The 22652-nt window shown below is 38.4% G+C and overlaps 1 protein-coding gene across 2 annotated transcripts in view; it reads right to left on the reverse strand.

Annotated features, from left to right (window-relative positions):
- LOC141433901 (uncharacterized) overlaps positions 1–22652 on the reverse strand; it is a 134683-nt gene that overhangs the window by 102930 nt on the left and 9101 nt on the right. The window contains exon 1 of one of the 2 annotated variants that reach the window (XM_074096017.1): positions 3578–3848. The exons of the other annotated variant lie outside the window; for it this stretch is intronic. Within the exon in view, the coding sequence (XP_073952118.1) occupies positions 3578–3632 (55 nt within the window). The 5' untranslated portion in view covers positions 3633–3848. Of the gene's footprint in view, positions 1–3577; positions 3849–22652 lie in introns of those variants that run through there. 2 annotated transcript variants of the gene reach the window in all.

Raw genomic sequence — 22652 nt, forward strand, 5'->3', positions numbered from 1 at the left:
CCATTTTTTACGACGCCCCTCAACCCAGCCCCCAAAAATAGGTACATAAAACTTGTGAGCAACAATTTGATTAAAAACATCTGAACAGGACTCCATTGCTAACGGCGTAGAAGCGTGTTCAGATATTTTTGATAATATTTTTGCTTACAAGTTTATGAACTCGACTGTACTAACCTAGTAACAGGTTATCAGGAAAGCACTTTTGGGACATTTATATTTTTTATTAGAAAATACGAACGAAATCAAACCAAGCATAAAAATAATAACCTAACCTAACCAACAAAAAGTTGGAAAACTCCCGACTTTGTCACTTCAAAGTTCAATATCTCAAAAACGGCTGAACCAATTTTGATGAAACATGTCTAACCATCGTTAGAAAACCTGATTTCAAATAATAGAAAAACCGCATTAAAATCGGTTCACCCGTTTAAAAGCTACGGTGCAATAGCCAGACAGACAGACACACATAGTGGTCGAACTTATAACACCCCTCTTTTTGCGTCGGGGGTTTTTTTTAATCGACTGGATGGCAAACGAGCAAGTGGGTCTCCTGATGGTCAGAGATTACCACCGCCCATAGACACCTGCAACACCAGGGGGATTGCAGATGCGTTGCCAACCTAGAGGCCTAAGATGGGATACCTCAAGTGCCAGTAAGTGATTTCACCGGCGGTTAAAAAGAGATCGACACTGCCCCAGGGCATCGCGATGCACATTTTGGGAACCCCTGCACTAGGACGTAAGAGTCTATACATAGTTCGCTCACGTTCTTACCTTTAACTTTTACTCAAAATAGTAGATTTAAAAAAAAACGTTCACCGAGTGTAGGTGGTTCAGTTTGATTCATTGCAGTTGGCGTTCGGCGGATCGGTCAGACAGAGCTATTCGGATAGTTCGGAGCGATTCGATTCTCTCAGATCACACTCTCACTCAAGCTATTGCACTTCTTGTGCTAAGAGCAGAAAGGAAAAGGGAATAGTTCATTTTCGTACAGTTCCATACTGAATACATACTGGGCATAGGCCTCCTCTCAGAAGGGATACCTACACATGATTATCTGCAGATATGCTTGGAAGGCTTGACATCAAAACACTAGGCTTCTTCGGCTTCGATATGTTTTTACCTCCTTAAGTAATACACCTTCTAACCACGATGAGAAGGAAAATTGGTACCCCTAAATTAATCCTTTTTTTATTATGTATGAGTTTTTGTTCTTGAGTCTAGAGTTTTCGAAACTTATATTCAGTCCTCCTTGCTTTTGCAGGTGGTAGGACCTTGTGCAAGGTCCGCCCAGATTGCTACCACCATCTTGCTCGCTAATCCTGCCGTGAAGCAGCAGTGCTTGCACTTTTGTGTTTCGGCGTGGAGTAAGACAGCCGGTGAAATAACTGGCACTTGAGGTATTCCATCTTAGCCTCTAGGTTGGCAAGCATCTGCAATACCCTGGTGTTGCAGGTGTCTATAGACCCACTTGCTCGTTTGCCATCCAGTTGAAAAAAAAAAAACCCTTCCGGTACGGAACCCTACAGACTTTTTTAAATCAACTAACATCGTTAGCAAGGATTTACCCAACTTATTCCTCAACAAGAATTTTTCAGGGGCAAGATGAAGGAATTAAAATTCTTGTCAGTGTCAGTCACCAGTGATTAGGGCCCGAGCTGACGGCTCATTTTGTGTGTCCGTTTACTTAATTAACTTAATTATACGGCGTCATTAAAAACGGCGAGATGATAAAAAAAAGTCGTCTAAGCGTTAAAAAACAGTTGGCCAATTTGTATTTTGCTCGCTGTAATTGGAGTTCTATTTTTTTGATTCGATTGTTATATTGTAGGCGTTCCAGGTGTTACTTTGGAGACGTCCTTTCATAGAATTAACAAGCTTTCATCATCATCATCATCATCATCATCATCATATGAGCCGTAGGACGTCCACTGTTGGAGATAGGTCATGCCGCTTTGCTCTAATAGGAGTAAAAGAAATGAGACGAGAGCTGGCAGCATATTCTGTTGAAAATCAAAACCTTATTGCCTTAACTTTTTTTTTATAACAACTATAAAGGCAAAACAAGATTAACAGTCTATAACCCCATTGAGTTACTTAAACTATATATCTCAAAAAAAAAACTTTCACTGATCAAATCTGTGATGATGTGATGTGTGTGGTTTTTTTTTTTTTTTTATTCGACTGGATGGCAATGCTTATGTTAATTTTTAAACACTTCGCACCTTTAGAATGAAATTGAATCAATAAGAACTCTACTTTTAAGTAACACTCTTGACAGAGTGGTTGAAGAAGTCGGATGATGAAGATCAGTATTGGACTTTCTTGGGAGAATAGTTCGGTGGGTTTACTTTTGCCTGCCACACCGCAGAGCTGGAGTCGGAGTTCATACTTGACAATAGAGAGCGCTGCCGCCTATTCTCACATTTGGTCCCTTTTTACGACATCCACGGGAAGAGGGAAGAGAAGAGAAAAGAGAGAGAAGAAGAGAAAACTTAACTTCATTTTTTTATACAAATTTTAATGTGACTGTTTGAAATCGAATCAGTGTCATCATAAAGGCGCGACAGTTAAGAAAAATTGTTAAAGCTTGCCTGCATTTGTGTTAAAATGAAATGCTTATTTTGCAGAATGATTAATATACTTGCTAACCTAAGCCGCACATTTGTTTTATAAATACGGATTTTTCTCAACTATTCCACATTTCCAGCTAATCTTTATAGCCAAAGGAAAACAAGTAAACAAATAACATTCCGCTGGGAAACAATAAGAGTACTCGAGCGCAGCTATTTTTTAAAATAAACTTCACAATGTTGGCTTCCTTTTTTTATTGTAATTAGTTCAACTGGCCAGGAACTGCGCGAAGTGCTTTCTTGTTCGGCCTCTTAGCAATTCTGAACTTTTCTGAAACGCTATCAAAGATTTCGAAGTGATAAGTTAATTAAAAAAAAACTTTGTTCTCATTTCCCTCGTCCGGTGTTCAAGTTAGAAGAAAATAGCACTTAGCTACATTGTTATACCTAATACATTTCGATAAACTCCGACAATCACGTTCAAACGGCTGGGTTGTTTTCCTTCCATTATGTTTTGAACAATTTTGTTTTGAGAATTAAATAAGAATTTCTATATTGTATGATTCTTTACTGGATTATACCCAATGTAGGACAACAGTGTAATATAGTTTTAATTGACAGTTTTACATGTTTTGATGATTATAAAATTAACTTATATTTATTGTTCTGCTTCTAAAGTATTTTTGTTCTTAAAATACTTAACGGATTATGGTGTCGCAAGTATAAATCAAAATGTTTATTTTCGAAGTCTTACTTTACTCTAAATACATAACAACCAGATATAACACAAACATAGCTTGTCCGACCTTATCTTCAAATTGCAAAAAGCATCCCTAATTAAATTCGACTGAAACGGAAAACAATTGTCTCCAAATATTCGGCAAACTTTCTCCTTATTCGTGAAGTTCCATCGTTCAATTAATAAATCTCTATCGTTCCAAAAGCTTCTGGCGAAGACAGAGCAATCCCACACGAAATCAATTCTTTATTTAGATCTCACTTACCTCCAAAACAATAGAGGAAAAGAAACAAAAACGTCGTCCTCATGCGTCCTATCATCTTCAACTCACAATACCACTTTCACAGTCCCAAACTCCTTCAGCTTTTATAACTAACCATATTTCAATTAAAAACTAGCTGGCCGCTTTTAAAACAATAAACGGACCCATGCTAAGTCCCCAAACAAAATAGGATCGGAATTTAAATTTCAAATTCAAATAACGTTCTGAGAATTCAACGGATTTAACAGATTCGGATACGTTTGCCCTCTCGGGAGTCCCGCTTAGCACTGAAGAGAACCACCTGACTGGGGCAACGTCAGATTTGCGCGGGAAAACGCGATTGTCAACGAAATTTATATAGCGCCGTTGTGTGTACTGCGATAAAACTCGATTTAGTCGCCTTATCTTATTAAACTGTGGCTCTTTACCTCCAGCGAATCATTTGGGAGAATTTAAGGGAATATTGTCGGTCGGACTGCCAGTTATCCGTTTGAATGGTATCGCATATTAACATTTTATTTAAATATTTGCTTCACATGCTCACACCTGATTGTTCTTAGTCTATATTGATAACGGTTTTGGGATTACTACGGGCAGGATAAGTATTGAAAATTGACGATGAATGTATTATTTCAATTGGAAACTTTCGGTATCAGAGCTTTATCTTAAAGCGCGTCTCAGAGCGTTATATTAAATTAGCCGTTGCCCTGGACTTTGTAAAAAAAAAAAAATTATATGTCAAAGTTAATATATCTTTATTCAATTTAAGCTTATAACAAGCACTTATGAATATCAAAAAAAAAATACTACCGGTTCGGAAAAACCTCTGTTGAGAAGTTGTTGGGACATTTCTCTGATATAGACCTTACAAATACAAGTCATCTTTATTGAACACTACAAATCAGTATTCGTAGAGTAAAAATGGAGGGTAGGAAAGGCCTAAAGTAATTATCATAATGGCACCGGTAAACTGAAATTACCTTATCTCCTTCATGGGTGCTATATAAATTAGTGCGACAGCTTCTAGTCTCTTAAAAATTCTCCAGATCTTCAGCTATTTAAATTTACACACACACAGACACGCGCGCGCGCATACACACACACGCACGCACGCACGCACGCACACACACACAGCCAGGGAATCTATTTAAATGAAAACAAAAACCACGAAGCACGAAGGGTACTATCTATACAACATTCATTAGACATTAGCAGAAAACGGCAAAAAAATCAATCACGTTCTTTTTTTATTTAGTATTTGTTGTTATAGTCACATAATTTGTGAAAATTTCAACCATTTAGCTATCATGGTTCAGGAGATACAGCCGGACACGGACGGACGGACGGACGGACAGCGAAGTCTTAGTAATAGGGTTTCCGTTTTTACTCTTTGGGTACGGAACCCTAAAAAGAATTCCTAAAACTTATGAACAATTTGTAGAATTTAGACATAAAAGCTATTGATAACCTAGGTTGGAGTTCCGTACATTGTACAATAGGTAATTGTCGTTTGCTGTTTTATTTGCCTTCTTACATAACATGATATTCTGCACCCTTCACCACCTAAAGCAAGGTCTCACAGTTAGCGGTTCATAAAATGCCTAGCGTTTCACTCAGTACTTTGGATGACCAAATAGAGTGGTGAGATGAGATGTTTTTACGTGAAAGTAAGTTTTGTGCGATGGCTCTTAGAGCTTCTGCACACTAGCGTTTTTGCCGGCGGTTTCTCGGCGGAGCCGGAACGCGGCGTGCACGCGGCGAGCGCGCTGTGGTATCTCCGCTGCGGCGATTAAGGCACGTACGGTCTTAATTATACGGTCGGCGTCACTGCGGCAGCACGCTGGCGGCAAATCCTACCCACAGTGATAAACATAGATAGGCAGCAAGTGTAAAGGGTTGGGCTGTAAATCAGCGCTGTGTGCATGCGCACTTTGTGTGCGTCCACAGCATACGCTGAGCCCAATCCATTTATCACACTTATAGCTTATAGTACTTAGTTATGTTAAAAGTAGTTATAAGTTTAATGTGGAAAATATCTTCCATTTATTAATAATGTTCATGTTGCTCTTAGTGTGTTAATAAAGGCTTATTCTATTCTATTCTATCTATTCTAAATAATAGCGGAGATATCGCAGCGTGCTCACCGCTGCACGCCGCGTGCGCACCGCGTTCCCGCTCCGCCGAGAAACCGACGGCAAAAACGCTAGTGTGTACAAGCCCTAAGGTATGTTTCATTCAAATCAATTTAGCTGTATAATAATATTTAGCTATATATAATATTGGGGGGTTTCCAAAGTTGATCAGGTTATAAAAATGCGATATTATTCGTTCGAGACAGCTTCTTCAGTTATACCTATAAGCAATGTAGGTACAGTCAGCACCAAAAGTAGCTGTACAATTTTGTACTTTGACGTGACTGTAAGCCACGTACTAAACGCCATACAAGATTGTCAATGTGTCAATGCGTCAGAGTTAAAAAAGTGATCCGCTAATTTCGTTGCTGAGTGTACCTATTTATGATCCCATTCGGTTACGATTCGTGCCCATTTACCACAATTTATATATGATAATTTCTTAGAAGGCTTCGACCATTTATATCGATGCTTTAGTCAAAGGCTTACGAGTATTTCAGGTATTCGCACGTTTTCTTATTTGCTCCCTCAAAAACCTAAATAAACAGAAATACCCATATTTTCTTCTCTTATGAAAACTCGTATCACTTCGGTATGTTGCCTATACCCCTATGAAAAGTTAGGTGTAAACTACATAAGGTGCATGGTGCTGACTTTGCTCAGGGTTCAGGCTGTTAGATTTCTTGGCAATAGGCAGGCCATACAGGAACGAGCACGAACCGGAATGCTTTGCATTGGCGGGCTTCTCTGTAGGAGGACCAACATAACCAGAGTTGCAGGCTTATGAGCACAGGTGGCCTTCGTTCTATAGTGGAAGTAGTCCGTCTGATGAAGGTACCAATTGTTTTTTTTTATTTGACTGTATGGCAAACGAGCAAGTGGGTCTCCTGATGGTAAGAGTTCACCACCGCCCATAGACACCTGCAACACCAGGGGGATTATATGCGTTGGCAACCTAGAGGCCTAAGATGGCATACCTCAAGTGCCAGTAATTTCACCGGCTGTCTTACTCTCCACGCCGAAACACAACAGTGCAAGCACTGCTGATTCATGGTAGGATTAGCGAGCAAGTGTTTAGTTTGTGATAAATTTTTCGCTTCCACAAAAACCTGAATAGATACGAAATAGAAGTTATAATCGTGCAAAATTGACCCGTAACACGAGAGCGAAGTCGCGGGAAAAGACTAGTTTGTAATATTAGCAGAAATCGTAATGCAAGTTCATAAGTATAGGTAGGTGCTTAGATTGTGAACGACGGTCCGCAATTTGTCAAAAGCTAATCAATTCTTTCCCCGTCCATGAAAGGAACTAATTTGAAAATGCTTATTGATTGTGGAAGTCGTAAGTTACATTGAAATCTACGTTGATTTTCTATAGAAATTTAAGAGTATTTCACCATTGCGAGCCACCAGTTCGGAAAACAAGCTAAGTGCTTATCTTCTTTCGGGTTTAAAGGCATGCCCGTCCATCTCAGTGAATCTGGATAAAAATCTGCCACAGCAAAGCAAGCAAAAATCTGACACGTCTCACCGGCGCTAGAAATAGAGTCGTATCAGATATTATGCACGCTGTGTTGTGTCAGATATTGGTGCTGGTGACTGTACATAGTTATATGTACACATTAGTCATACAGTGACCTCCTTCTAATCAGTTTACTAAGAAAATCTTATTATTGCAATATTATAACGTTTCAAACTTTCGTGATTCTCACACATAGTCAAAATACCATAAACGGGACTTATCACGCTATTTTTACACGAGTAATATTTACCTCGACGTTTTAGCAACGTTACAGTTGCCGTGGTCACGAGTAGACTGAAGTATGGGGTGTCAAGCCTGCCTAGCAGCGCGAGTTCTTCGAACTACCCGCCTTGATCACTAATAGTACCGGCACTCGTATCACGAACTACCCGCACTTGGTCACTTTTATTAGTCACCCTATCACACCGACACACAACACTAACAACGTCCGATTGTCCCTCCGAACATTCATCCCGACGCCGACACTTATTAATAACAGGATTCCACGAAGATGAAAGCTATACCCATCATCCCGGTTGAAATTCTTATGCTTTTTTATTTCAACTGCTTATTGCAATATTGTCATAAAATCTATAATTTACTACTACATTTTTACGACCAAGACTTCCTTGATGATTTCACACCATATCAAATCAAGGTGATTTTCTAAGCACTTGTTAACAAGATAAAGCACGTCCAAAACATTAGTATAAAATCCCTGGAGCTGCGACTCCACATTCATTCTATTCTTAACCGCCTCAGTGGTAGTATCAACTTGTCTTCAAAAACTTTGATTAAACTCAGTGATCCAGTAAAAAGTCTTTTGATTGATTTCTTCTCCAACGAGAAGTGGTGGCAGCAACCCGAACGCAGTATTCAATCAAGCAATTACGCGTATCTCCAAAATCCACGAGCACTTAACTACATACATAGGGTTGTATCTTTTGAGCCGTAATGTATCTGTTTTGACTATTATATTCACAGAGAATGCAACAGCAGAGTATGTACATACGCAGCAAGCCCAGCTTAACTACCATGCTTTGTGGCGAACAAAGGTTTTTTTTCTGTTTTAATATTCACGACTTATGTCTTACCAAACGACGCAGTAAAATATCAAACAAGTAACGTTGCTTTACTCATTTATCCTTGAACAAACAGAAGCACGCCCGCGGGTGAAAAGGGCAACATTTTACACCGCTTTAAAGGGCAGTTAAACAATTTTTAACTGAATCAGATAAACTTGGACACATGCCATTTGCGGCGGGCAAATTTACCCCGCCCCCCGTTAATAGGACCGTACCCTGCTAACCGGGCAACCAGGGTTACCTGAAATGTGGATTTAGGGAGAGGTCCCAAGGTGCTCATAAACGCGCGGTAAACGATAACACGATCATAATTTAAAATATGTTTCGGGAAAGATTGATGAAGGGATTTGCCAGTTTTTATTGATGTTATTGAAAACGGGCAAAGTTGTGTAAAATTATTTACAGCATATCGCACGAGTATTAATATAAATTGGCGAGCGTAAGTATATTTAGGAGGGTTTGGATCGCAGTTTCTATGCTGGTCCAGTGCAGATTGAGAATTCACACACACCATTGTATTGCGTCGCAGGTTTGTGTAGTTTTCCTTACAAACCCGCCCTTCCCTACCCATCTCCCTTATTCTAACTAAGAGAAGGCCTGTGCTCACCAGTGGGACGTATATAGGCTTAAATATGAGGTAAGTACGGTTACTTTGATTGTATTCCTTATTACATTGAAAATACATCGCTTGGAACACCTGGATGCCAAACGTCTTACTATAAAGACCCGGCCGAGACCTTCCTACACTTACACGTATAATGATAGTGGTAAATTACATTGCGCGCCTTGTAATAGGACCTTTAAGACTAAGTTTGGCTTTGCCAGCCATATTCGGGCACATAATAAGCAAGCCTAAAGGTTCGCCTTTGTCGGACACGACATGGAGGACATCACATTGAAAAGAAAAGAACAACCTAAACTATATATGGCCCAAGCCCTTTTGTTCTAAGAGGAGGCCTGTGCCCAGCAGTGGGACGTATAGGCTGGGATGATGATGATGATGAACCTAAACTAACTTAAACTTAAAATACCTACATAAAAAAAAAAAATATATAATGAAAACTAAAACAAATGATTTAAACCAGACCCCTTAGACAAGGTTCCGAAGATGCTAGAATTTGGCTAATGAACGCTGAACCCAGCTATTATTTGAGTGGCAACATTATCCAAATGTCATGGGCAAACAGACCAAAGAGTATAAGAAAACAGACACTTGAGCTTGTACTATTATCTATTCTGTGACTTGTTGAGCTCGTTTAGGGGCTTACATGTCCAAATGTCAAAAGTCCAGGTGTCAATTGGTCCATAATCAAAAGTCCGAAGGATGAAACGTCCTAGTTCTAAAAGTCCTAGCGTCAAAAAGTTCACGGTCAAAAGTCCGAAAGGATGAAACGCCTAGTGTCTGAAAAGTCCTAGCGTCAAAAAGTCCATGGCAAAAAGTCCGAAGGATGAAACGTCCTAGTGTTTGAAAGTCCTAACGTCAAAAAAGTCCATGGTCAAAAGTTCCGAATGATTCAACATCAATATTGTCTGAAAGTCCTAGCATCAAAAATCCATGGTCAATAAAGTTCGAAGGATTAAACGTCCTAAGTTCTGAAGGCCTGAAATCCCATATATGTTCTCATTGTATAAAGATGTGACTAACACAACTACGAGTAAATGATAAATATAACTGAAATAGATTAGAGAGCTAGATTGCTCATCTGCATTATTTCCAGTCTATTATCTAACACCCTGAGGCCCATTCTCGGTAAGATCCAGAATGTCGTGTACAGTGTACATGTCGTGTCGAGTCAACGCGAATGACCAGCTGGTCCAGTCATGCAGATGGACTGGGGCCTCATTCTACATTGTCTCCTTTCCATATTGTTATCGTATTGTCTTACGTAGTGTAGCTCTTATTGACTTGACATAAAGGCGATCGCGTCGAAAACAATTTCATTGAAATAGGTGTAAATAAAACCAAAATAGATGAGACCCCTGGACTCTCGGACATATGGACTATCCGACATTAGGGCATTATAAATTCGAACTTTTTGACAATGGACAATGTGACACCTGGAACTATCGGACATATGGACTATTCTGAATTAGGGCATTAATAACCTTCGAACTTTTTGACAATGACAATGTGAACACCTGGACTCTCGGACATGTGGACAATCCGACATTAAGGCATTATAACCTTCGAACTTTTTGACAATGACAATGTGACACCTGGACATTCTGACATTTGGACATGTATGCCTAAACGGCTGAGCTTAGTACCTTCGTGTGTTAATATAGAGTATTTTGGAAGTTTACTGCTAAAACATGGGTAAAACCAAAAGTGGTGTGCGACAGATTATTTATACCATAATAAACAAATTCAAACAAAAACAAGCAGAGAGGAAAGCCTTGTTCAAACAAAAAAAGTGTTTAGAGTCTAAACTTTAGATGCGGTGACTGAATTTGTAGGTTAATAGGCACGCCAAAATATTTTGATACTAATGTCCCTTTCAGAACTGGTCAGTACAATTGTGGTTCTTACGATTCAGTTTTTTCTCAAAAATATTCGAATGAACCTTTTGACGTTCAACATATCGTTTTAAATAATTCCTTATATTCCAAAGGGCATGCGATAAACAGAAGCATAAAGTAGGCACATTCTTATGCCTAAACGTCACTTTTGTACGGCAGAGAAGCTTCTATAAGTACTTGTACTATTACTTGTATGACCAGGAATTACTTTTTACAGAGTAGTCTGATATCATAATATATTTATTTTTATTGGATAGGGTATACTTTGAAATTTGTAATATGTAAATTCGAAAAACAAAATACCCCAAGAGTGGGAAAAAATTATAAAATAAATACTTTTGAACAAAATAATTGAACCGCCGAAAAGAACCAAAAAGCAAGAAATAATAAACCTTTTTCTCCTTTCTCTTCTATTTAACCTTATAACTTAAGTAAGTAAGGTATTTTCTTTAATCTTTAACGCTAAAATGAGTATTGAATAAACAATGTGAGACTGTGTGATGTGTGCGGACCGGGAGACGAGATGTCGGTAGGCCTCCAACAAGATGGAGCGACGACGTGGTTAAGATCGCGGGATCGCGGTGGATGCGAAAAGCACAAGACCGGTCTGAGGGGAGAGCCTTGGGGGGAGGCCTATGTCCAGCAGTGGACGTGTTTCGGCTGGCATGATGATGATGATGAATGTGAGACTAAGAGACAGGCCTAGCCTAGTGTAATTCACACGGATTGGTAGTAGGTAAACAATCATACAATTCCAAAATTCTGCGAGGACGGAGCTGGGAAGAACAGAAGTGAAGAATAGACTTCCATTGCCACCACACGAATTTAAGACATTCTCAAACACACCAACAGAATATTTACAAATATCACCCAAGTCGCTACCTACTATTTTTGGCTTTTGTGGTTGTATGATTTCGATCTTGCTGATCCGCCACCCGCCACTTCTGTATTATATACTCTGTGCTTCTGTCTAAGTAGTCATCCTATTCTTTGTAATTGTTTTACCTACTATTAATAAATTACATAAGACTACAATTCCAAAGTCCATACGGAACATGAATACTGAATACTGAAATATTTTGCTGTCTAAAAATAATCGCGAATCGAAAATGGAAATAAAATATCTCCAATATCGTTATATTTAACCGCTTTTCACTCCGTTACGTAGCTTTCGTTTGTTTATCTGTTAAACACAGTTTCTTTGTTAGATATAGATTTACCGTTCATCTAACAAATGCAAGAAAGTTTTGTATTTCTTATTTTAGGTCGTTTATCGTTAGATTGTTTTTCATTCCAAATTTTTACTTTTACGGTCATCCCGTAAAACCTAAATTGAAAATACAAACTGAAATATTGATGCACAGAAAAACCAGAAAAATAAGACCATCACTGGGAATCGAACCCAGGTCCTCGGTAATCCGTACCGCGTGCTATACCGCTACACCACTGATGGTCAACGGTACCGACACGAATTTCCCCTGTGCACCATCCCCATCCCTATGCGTTGACCATCAGTGGTGTAGTCGTATAGCACGCGGTACGGATTACCGAGGACCTGGGTTCGATTCCCAGTGATGGTCTTATTTTTCTGGTTTTTCTGTGCATCTATATTTCAGTTTGTATTTTCAATCAATCGTTACTTTGCGGAAGTCCATATCAATGAACTGAAAACATTTGCTTTGCTCACTCGCAACCTTATGATAGCTACGTCTATGCAACAAATGTGTGATAATGCAGCTCCTCCACCTCCAAGCTGTAAGAAAACATACAAATCAAACAAACCCAACTATCACCACCACACTACACTAACCCATTTCGAACTCAACCAGAATGTTATGCATTTTTCAATATACGTATTAATTATTAGGCCAAATAAGTGTTATACTTTTTAATTATTATATCAATTCAATGTTATGCGAATTCATATTATGACAATTATTGTTTTGGGGAATAAGGGGCACCCCTGCTTTTGTCCAAATAAATATCACAAAATATTTTGCACAAATTTAAACCACTATTTTCAGACAACATTGAAAAGGTATGTAATATAAAAAGCAATCATCGAGGATTTGTCGGTAGCAGTTTCAATAAATTTAAGACTACTATTCCAACGTGGACTCTAATATCCTTTGCGGAAATGAATATCCACTCGTATAGGAAATTAAGGTCGCGATAATACGATATTGACTTTCCCTCGCTGGCTGCATGCTGATTTCTTCAGCATAACAATGTTTTGAGCATTTCTCTTGTAAGTAGGGCAAACCTTGGCTTATCGGTGATACTGCGTTATAATCTTACACTGAGCTCACAATGGCGAAATGCAAGCAATAAGGGCTACCGTTTTCGCGCTCACTAGTTGGCGCCACTGTTGACAAAGAGGTCTACAGTGGCGCCAACGAGAGGTTAAAACAAAATTTTCATTTAAATCATATTTAATACCTTAAAACCGTACCATAAAAATATCGAGCATGCCACAGTGTTGCGTAGTCCCGTTTGGTTCGAAAAAAAGGGAGGACAAAGGTTTCCGAAAGACAATACTGTTTTAAAACACAGACATTCATTGCCCCGTAACGCATATTTGCCATAACAAATTTCAAGTATTGCAAAATATTCACAAAATTATTCTAATTACAATAAAAGCGTAGCGTAGCTCACCAAAAAAAATGACATTTGACATTTCGGAGACCTCTCGCTACACAAGCGCCTCTAGCGGCGAATTCATACGCTACAGCCCTCATCAAATCGCTGCCAACCCAATCCTTACATTTCCTCCTAGTGAGATCTGTGCAAGACAATAAAGTAGTATCACCGAATTACGAAGTATCACTGATAAACCAAAGTTTGCCTAACTACCTCAAAGTCAAAGTCATATATTTATTCAATTTAGGCTATTATAATAAGCACTAAAACATTTTAAAAAAAAACACCGGTTAGAAAAACGTCTGTTGAGAGAAGCCAGGCAAGAAATTCAATGAAGTGTTAATATTTCTTTTAAAACAGATGTATGTACAATGTTATTTTATGACTTACATCACAAGTACTTATTTAACACTACATTATAACATACTATTTAAAATATCTAAGGGATTGCCAATTCAGATCGGAATTATTTCGAAACATTCCTCTCTATGACCATGACCAAGATCCTATATAACGTGATAAGCGTGATTATACCAATAAAAGAGTAGGTTCTTTTATAGGTACAAATAAGATTTATGACATTTGAAGTAACTTTATCTTTTTATATTGACTTTCGATTAATTATTATGTCTCCAATAAACAACAATAGCCCATATAACTTGTCGAAATTATCACAACGGGACCGTTACAGGGGCGTTAATATTTATAGCGCCAATTCCGGTGTAGCGTCACTCGCAGTGAATGGATGTTTGTTTGTTGTAAATTAACCTATAATATTATATATTCGAAAGTTTGTAAGTGTGCGCGTGTGTTATGATAGATAGATAGATAGATAGAATCTTTATTCAAAACAGCATACAAAGCTCAAAGTGCAATAGAAAATATACAATAATACCTTTTAACTTAAAACTAGCATCAAAATAAAGTTCACTTATTATTGTTTAAATTGATAAATTGAGAGCCCTGCGACGATGTCTAGAATAGGCGCTGACTCAGCATATACTGCAGTAACCTGCAGTGCTGATATTCTGTCAGAAACCCATGGTGTTTGCTGTACAAGGCAATCAGTCTGTGCCTCTTTAATTATTCTGTGGTGTTTGCTGTACAAGGCAATCAGTCTGTGCCTCTTTATTTATTGTATGGGTGCGTGCGTGCTTGTGTGCGCGCTTGTATATGTATTATTTTTTGACGGTGGAAGCATTTTAAGGTGTTTATTTTTAGCTTATTAACTAAGGGCATACTTGCTTTTGGTTCATAATTTTTCTTTAATTTTATTTATTTATTTATTAAAGGAGAACCAACAGCTTATATAACAATGTATGATTATGAAAATAGTGACACATAGCCAATTACAGGATCTCACAAATAGTCTAAAATACAAGTTTAAGCTTAACTTAAACGAGATGACGCGTGCTACATCACACACTACTCAAAAACTTAATTTTTCAATCTCACTCTAATTTTGAAATCAGGCAGGCATTGCTCTGTTTAATAAACTAGAATAAAGCGCTGCCACTATAATATTGAAATTTCTGTCTTTTTTGTTTGTAAGTATTTATTTTATTTTAAAAATGACTTTCTGCCAAGTTTCTTGCGTCGCATTCTTTTCGGGAATGATAGTGATTTCGAAAGCGCTGGTACTTAAAAAGTGTCATTTTTGTTATATAAGAGGGGGCAAACTAGCAGACGGGTCACCTGATGGAGAGCGAACACCGTCGCCCATGGACACCCGCAACACTTGGGAAATCACAGGTGCGTTGCTGACCCTTTTAGAATTGGTAGGCTTCGTTTTTTAAAGATCTCTAAGTTTGTACGCTCCAGGAATGTTGCCGCAGTAACCTGATTCGATCTTCGTCGTGCGAGGAAAGAAGTTTCGCTTAAATCGCACGGTGCTAGATTGCATATCATCAATTAATTAAAATGGTGTAGCTATTTACTGTCGTAAATGAGCTAGGATCACCAAGTTTCATATCATTCATCTAAAACATGAGTGTGCAATTCACAGCTGAACAACAAAAAAAAATAAAGAGGTCATCGACCTGCTTGAATTTTAAATAAAAAAAAGGTACTTGGGGTTCGAGTCCCATGGTGAGGATGGAAAGACAGACGGTTCCTCGAAGTGCGGCAGTGGAATTTAGCCGCAGGCAGCAATTCGAACAGTTCGTCAGAACACTCCCCATGATAAATACGGTATAATATGCAGAGAGACGCCACATCCCTCCACAAAGCCAAGGATCGAGTAGGCCAGAGAGCGCCTGATTATCGACAAATCGAACAGCTCTACGTTGGATGCGGTCAAATGGTAGAATTTGGTACTTGGGTGCCCCAGCCCAGAGATGAGAACAGTCAGTGACACAACCGTACACCATGCTATCAGTTGTTAGAACCATTGTTGTTACCAGTTGTGGTTGTTAGAGTCTAACAACTGGTAGCATGGTGTACGGTTGTGTCACTCTGAAGATGAGCTCTGGTTGAGTTCTGAACCGCGTCAGTGTAGTGTGGTGGTGGTGATAGAATGGGTTTGTGTGATTTGTGTTGTTCCTTACAGTGTGGAGTGGAGGACTGTATGAACACGCATATTTTGCATAAGCTTAGCTATCGTAAGGTCGCGGGTGAGCAAGGAAATTATTTTAGTTCATTGATATGGACCTCCACAAAGTAACGCCTGATTCAATAAATTACATATACAATATATTTTTGTATGTTAGAAAATAAATTGATATCGTAATTAAAAGTTCTTTGTATCAACATTGTTGGCTACTAACTCGGATTTACCTGGTATTTCTGATTACAATTAAGTAGTCAAAATACCACGCACAGGACTTATCACGCTAATACACACGAGTAATATTTACCTCGACGTTTCGGCAACATCACAGTGGCCGTGGTCACGAGTAGACTGAAGTGTGGGGTGTCAAGTCTGCCTAGCAGCGCGAGTCCTTCGAACTACCCGCACTTGATCACAAATAGTACCGGCACTCGTATCACGAACTACCCGCACTTGGTCATTTTTATTTGTCACCCCATCACACTGACACACAAACACTATCTGTATTTGTGCTAACACGTCCGATCGTCCCTCAGAACATCATCCCGACGCCGACACTTATTTACAACAGGATTCCACGAAGTGAAAGCTTATATCTATCGTCCCGGTTTAATTTTATGCCTTTTATTTCAACTGCTTCACGTACCATTCTTGAGTAAAAATGACGTTCCGTGGAGAGAATTTTGGGATTGTGAAGCTCAATCCAGTGGTTTGGTCCGGATTCCAATAAATGCTCGGCTATGGCTGACTTATTTATCTGGCCATTTTTAACAAGCTGCAATATGTTCAAATTATGCAGATTGCACATAAAGGCGAATTTCCGTATTTCAGATCCTATTGCGTAAAGAAACTCCGAGCTTAGTTCTCTCCATCAACTTTAGTCTTCTGCGACAATTATAAAGAGTAAAAACAAAAACGTTGTGAAACATTCTACATAAAACAACCAAACAATCAAAGTATGTGCCAGAAAACAAAAAATATCTATGCCTCAGTTTCCTGGAACCTTCAAATAAATCCCATTTTCCTTGTTTTTCTATCCACCGAGCCGGGCTTGGTAACTCTCTTATTCATAAAACGATTCCCAACGAACTTGCAACGGTAAATAGAGGTGATTTATTTAAAGAATAAAGTTTTATGAGCAATTAAACAAAAAAAGAGAAAAAAAATTATTTCTCTGATTTTCTATTTAATATTCTAAATTGTCAAAGTTTGTGACAATGTTAATGCTACTTAATACGGCTAGATAGCTGTTATTGAGAGAATTAACTGAAAACCTTGTGGTGCTTATTCATACTTAGATTATACGAATTGTTGGTGTCAAGTCCCGAGTGTTTAATAAATGTATGGTATATATATCTTCTTAGTACTCATAACGGGAGCGTATCTTGTCGTATAGTTTTTACAAGTTATAATGCAATATGATTTAAATATAAATTTTGTTTTCTCGCCCGTAATAACAAACTAACCTCTATACTTCAGGCAGGACCTTTGTCTACAGTGGCGCCAACTGATGAGCGCGAAAACGGTAGCCCTCTTTGGTGTCAATTTCTGCCGTGAAGTTTTCAACCCCCGACTAGCCCCCGACGCCAAAAAGGGGTGTGAGTTACAAGTTTGATACAAATGTCTGTCTGTCTGTGGCATCATAGTTCTCAAACGGATGGATCGATTTCGATGCGGCTTTTTACGTGAAAGCAAGCTTATTAACTAAGTTTCTTCAAAATCAGTTCAAGCGTTTTTGAGATTGAACTGTAAAACGATAATGTCGGGGGTTTTACAACTGCCTAAGTTGTTTTTTTTACATATATTTTTTTATTCTAGTTTTATAATACGAGCGTGTAAGTACTTGGCCGAAGCCATAAAGTTCTGTACTTCTTTGTTACTACCTCCACAAATCATTTTACAAATTCAAAAAACATTCATTTGCATAAACTTTTTATAAACAAAAGCGAGCATTTAAATGTAAATTTTCTTTTTTCTTTGAGATACAACAATAACTTAAATATCTCGACGAGACTTTAATACGATAAAAAGCATCGTCTACTTATAATAAAAAATAATGACATAGCTGACTAAAGTGTTCTTGCAATACAAAGCTACAAATTACTCGTACTATTGCACCTTCGCCATTCCCTGAAATTCTTTTTAAGATTATTCATGAAAGTTTAATCGACGTTAATAGCTCTTCAGCTTTTAAATGTAGAGTTTTTTAATGACTTTGAGACAAAATACTATGTCTCGCGATGTTAAACTTCACCGTTGAGCTTTTGCAGTGTATCTAGTCTATGAGGTTCGATAATGAATATGGAATTTTTTGACGACTCAGTTCGAGGATGTTTTTTAAATGGCGGGCGGAGCCGTGAGAGTTAAAAGGTGCACGGTGAAAATCTATACAATTTGAAGCTATGCAAAGACATACTCGCAAAGACTAGGTACAACGCTCGAAGTCATTAGTTTCCACTTTCTCAGAAACAGAGCGCTGATTTATGAACTTTGATTTGTGCCGCCGCAACTGTTTCTTCATTGCATTTCTAACTGTTACTCTTAACTTCTGCGCCCCGCGTTAATTCGGCAGTTTAACGGTATAAAAAATAAGTTGCTGCTAAAAAATGTTATTGATACAAGGTTATTTTTCTGACTGCTTTTGCATTGTCATCCAAGCATCCAACTTACACCGTGTACCAAATTTTAAGTCAATCCAAACACTGAGTGATTCAGCTGATTTGACCCAAAGAACATTTACAGTACAATGACTCTTTATTGTACACCAAGTAAGCGATTCAAAGCAAGCCTTATCGCTTAAGATAGAATCCAAGAAAACAGTTAACATTATAGTTAACATTATAGGGCAAGTTAAATAAAAGCTTGTACAAGTCGGCTGAAAACGATAAATATTTAATGTTAAATATTGAAAGAGTGCTACTAATTAACTTGTAAGCCTTTAAGCAGCGTTTCTACCAATAATGTGCGAGGATGTGTTGCGAGGAATATGTTTGTCATCCTCGCACAGCACATCTCTGGCGGAAACAGCTGAGCGGAGCGAGGCGAGGTAAATGAAGCATTCCTATTGATTCATGGAAAACATATTATTATATTCCTCGCTAAGATTGCTTTTTGAAGTCTTTTTGTATTTTATATTTCAACTCCAAATTTTGTTACTTTTACGGAAAAAGACTCCAAAAACCAATCTTAATTTGATTGCTTAATAACGACATCTCTTGTTCGGGTGAGCGGTTAGTTCCAATGGAATGCTAAAAGTTTCTCGATGAGGGCTACAGCATAGATGTCGCTAGTGTCGCTGCTTAAGTGGCTAAATAAGAAACAAACAAGCTGGGTTATGTGGTGCATAGGAGAAATTCGTGTCTGTACCCCTGTCCAGTGGTGTAGCGGTATAGCACGTGGCACGGAATGCCGAGGACCTGGGTTCGATTCCCAGCGCTGGTCTATTTTTTTTGGTTTTTCTGTGCATCTTTATTTCAGTTTGTACTTTCGATATATATTCCTCGCAGCACATCCTCGCACATTATTGGTGGAAACGCTGCTTTAGGCTGTGAAAAGTTTCCTTTTTAATTAAGTATACTTAATATAAGTATTATCATTATGATTTTTTCCTGAATTTTCCAGCCACAATTCAATACCTATGTTTAATTTAAGAAGTAAGGCCACAACGACCTTTTTCGGATGAAATTTACGACAGTGCCAGGAAAATTTCATTTGCTAAGTCGAGATCTTTTAATTAAAGACTTTAACGAATCCATCTTTCATAGGTATAGGTAGGTTTAAACTGCCATTTACTTTTGGGGTCCCAAAAGGGCCTTCTTATAATTACATTCGTTTTCAGAGCGTCATTGATTAAAATTGTATGTATGCTGACGATACCTAGGTATCATACTTATAGATATGTTTCTACTAAATGATTGCAAAAGTATGCGTGTATGTTTGTTACTTCTCCAAGTTTAAACAGCTGGAAAGATTAAGATTAAATTAAGTGAGTAGATAGCTGGACATCTGAATTAATACATTAGTTACTTTTTATCCCGATACCTACTCTCACGGGATCGGAATAAAATTCGAAATTTCAACCGCTTAGTTCAGAGTTGTCACATTTGACAAAGATATTTCATTAGTAATGACAGGACAATGTTAATAAAATCTACGCTATAATTTTTAGGTATTCCCATGGAAAACTGCGGGTAAAGTATATAGTTTGGAATAATTTCATTTGGAAGATATAATTTCAAATTTTCCTGGGATAAAAGGATTATATCTAGAAATTGACAATTCCAAAAAGTTTAATGAACAATTTTCTTCTAATTCTTTTTTGAACTTTATTTTTACGTGTTTGTAATTTATGGTTTGAATGACAAACACGTGATTATATGAAAACTCAAAGTCAAAGTCGAAATTCTTTACTCAATGCCTTACACATCCCACCTTATACATTCCCAGCAAGTACATAATCGTCAACATAGATTAACATTTGTTTCTTTTTATCTCGGGAAAATATAATGCCATCGCATGAGGCAGACAAAAGTCTGTAGGTAACATTTCTTTGTATCTACGTTGTGTTAGGGCCGAATATCTCTCGAACGGAGACCGCGGATCGGCAAACGCAGCGTAGGATGTCCATCAACGAGATGGACTGATGAACTGAGAAGCCGCAGGTGCACGGTGGAAGCAACCCACTTCCAACCGAAGCAACTGGAGGTCTACGTCCAACAGTGGACGTCTTAAGGCTGCATGATATGATGATGATGATCTAAGTTGCACTGAAGGTTAGAATCCCTATGGAAGATTATAGACAAAGTTATAAATAACTGCAATCACCGTCTGACAGAGCTTAGAGAATTTCAAACGGGGCGTAAAGTGGCTTAATTAAGAGACGTTTTAAATTAATTGATACTTAAGCGACTGCTTTGTTAAGTTACATTTAAAATATAATGTCTGGTAGTAGTCAGGTAAAAATATTGTAAGTACCTACATTTATTGAATGTGGATCAAATAGTACACCGTTGTACCCTAAGTTGTACTCTAAAGAGCATTAAGTGCAAAACTGCGTTGATGTAGAAAAGTATACTGGGAAATTAGAAATACTTAATAAAATTCCTGCTGATATAAGGGAATTAAAAATAAATATTTTTAAAATGAAATTGACATGGTTATTGTTAGGTAAGTGTTGATTTACCATAGAACAGTTTTTAAATTATACCTTTTTTTGCCTGCGTAGAGATTCAATGGTGCTTGTGAACTTCCCAATGCGCAATGGGCCCGCATGGGAACTACGGCCTAAGCCTACTCGCTCTGAGAGGAGGTGTGGCCAGCAGTAGGACTGTAAACTTAGTCAAATATTTAACGTTTTATGGCCCTTACCAGCCATAAAACATAGAATGAATGAATAAAATTTCAATCTCGGAAACAATTAATACTGCTAATTGAATGACGGAGTCGGGACTCAATAATTCATTTAGCAACCTTTGATGCAATTTCGATACTGAAAGAATTTAATAATAGACAAACTTAAATTAGGTTTATTACCTAAAAAAGTTGGCATTAATATTAAAATTAAGCTAACAAAATTTTAGATTAAGTTCGTTAAGTTGCTACACTTTTGACAAGTGGTCGTCGACGTCGGATAGGGATCAGTAGTGAAACTGCATGATGAAAATCTTCTTGGGAAAATAGTATGGAGGTTACCCCTTGACTTCCACACCGCAGAGCTAGAGTCGGGAGTTCGTAGTTGGTAAAAGATTGCGCTACTGCCTCTCACATTAAGATCCTTTAGTTGACTTATACAACACGGGATGAGATGGGTCTGTACCTGTCCTTTCTTAAACTAGGTAAATAGATAAATACATAAATAATATTATTGCTATAGAATGTATTTTAACGCCTGGAAGAGGTTTTCTGATCCATGAAGGAGCTGTTGAAGGGCTACCTTCCATTGACACTTAAGCGGAAACTCATTGACATGTGTATACTGCCCATCCTAACTTACGGTGCTCAGACATGGTCCTTGGCAGAAATTCAGAAGTCCAAGTTGAAAGTCTGCCAAAGAGCTATGGATCGCAGCATTTTAGGTATTAAAAGGACGGATCGACTCCGAAACACCACACTGCGCTCTAAAACATGCATCGTGGACGTAGGTAAGGCCACAGCGAGGCTCAAATGGGACTTGGCAGGCCATGTTTGCCGCATGCACTCAGAAAGGTGGGCACAGGTTACCACACAGTGGATGCCCCACGATGGCTATCGGCGCCGCGGCCAAGGCGGGGATGGCGGGATGACTTAGACGCGTTTTCCAGGGCCTAGCCAGACATAAGTGCCGACAGGACGAGATGGAAAACCAAGGGAGAGGCCTTTGCCCAGTGGTGGGACATTAATTAACAAAAAATATATTTGTGGGTGTGGTATCGTATCATAAAGTCAAACAGCTGGCAGAAGACCTTACGGTGTGGCGGTAACTCCACCGACAAGAGTGTAGCTTTTAAATTGAAGAAGAAGAAGAATGTATTTACATGCATCATAGTTACGGGTGGACACACGAGACACTTGAAAAGTTTACCTGGGCCATATCCAATCCGTGGTATTTTTTAAGGGAGGACTATATTATAATCCAGCAGTTGACAACAATGATT

This window comes from Choristoneura fumiferana, chromosome 13, assembly GCF_025370935.1.
Source record: "Choristoneura fumiferana chromosome 13, NRCan_CFum_1, whole genome shotgun sequence".
NCBI lineage: Eukaryota > Metazoa > Arthropoda > Insecta > Lepidoptera > Tortricidae > Choristoneura > Choristoneura fumiferana.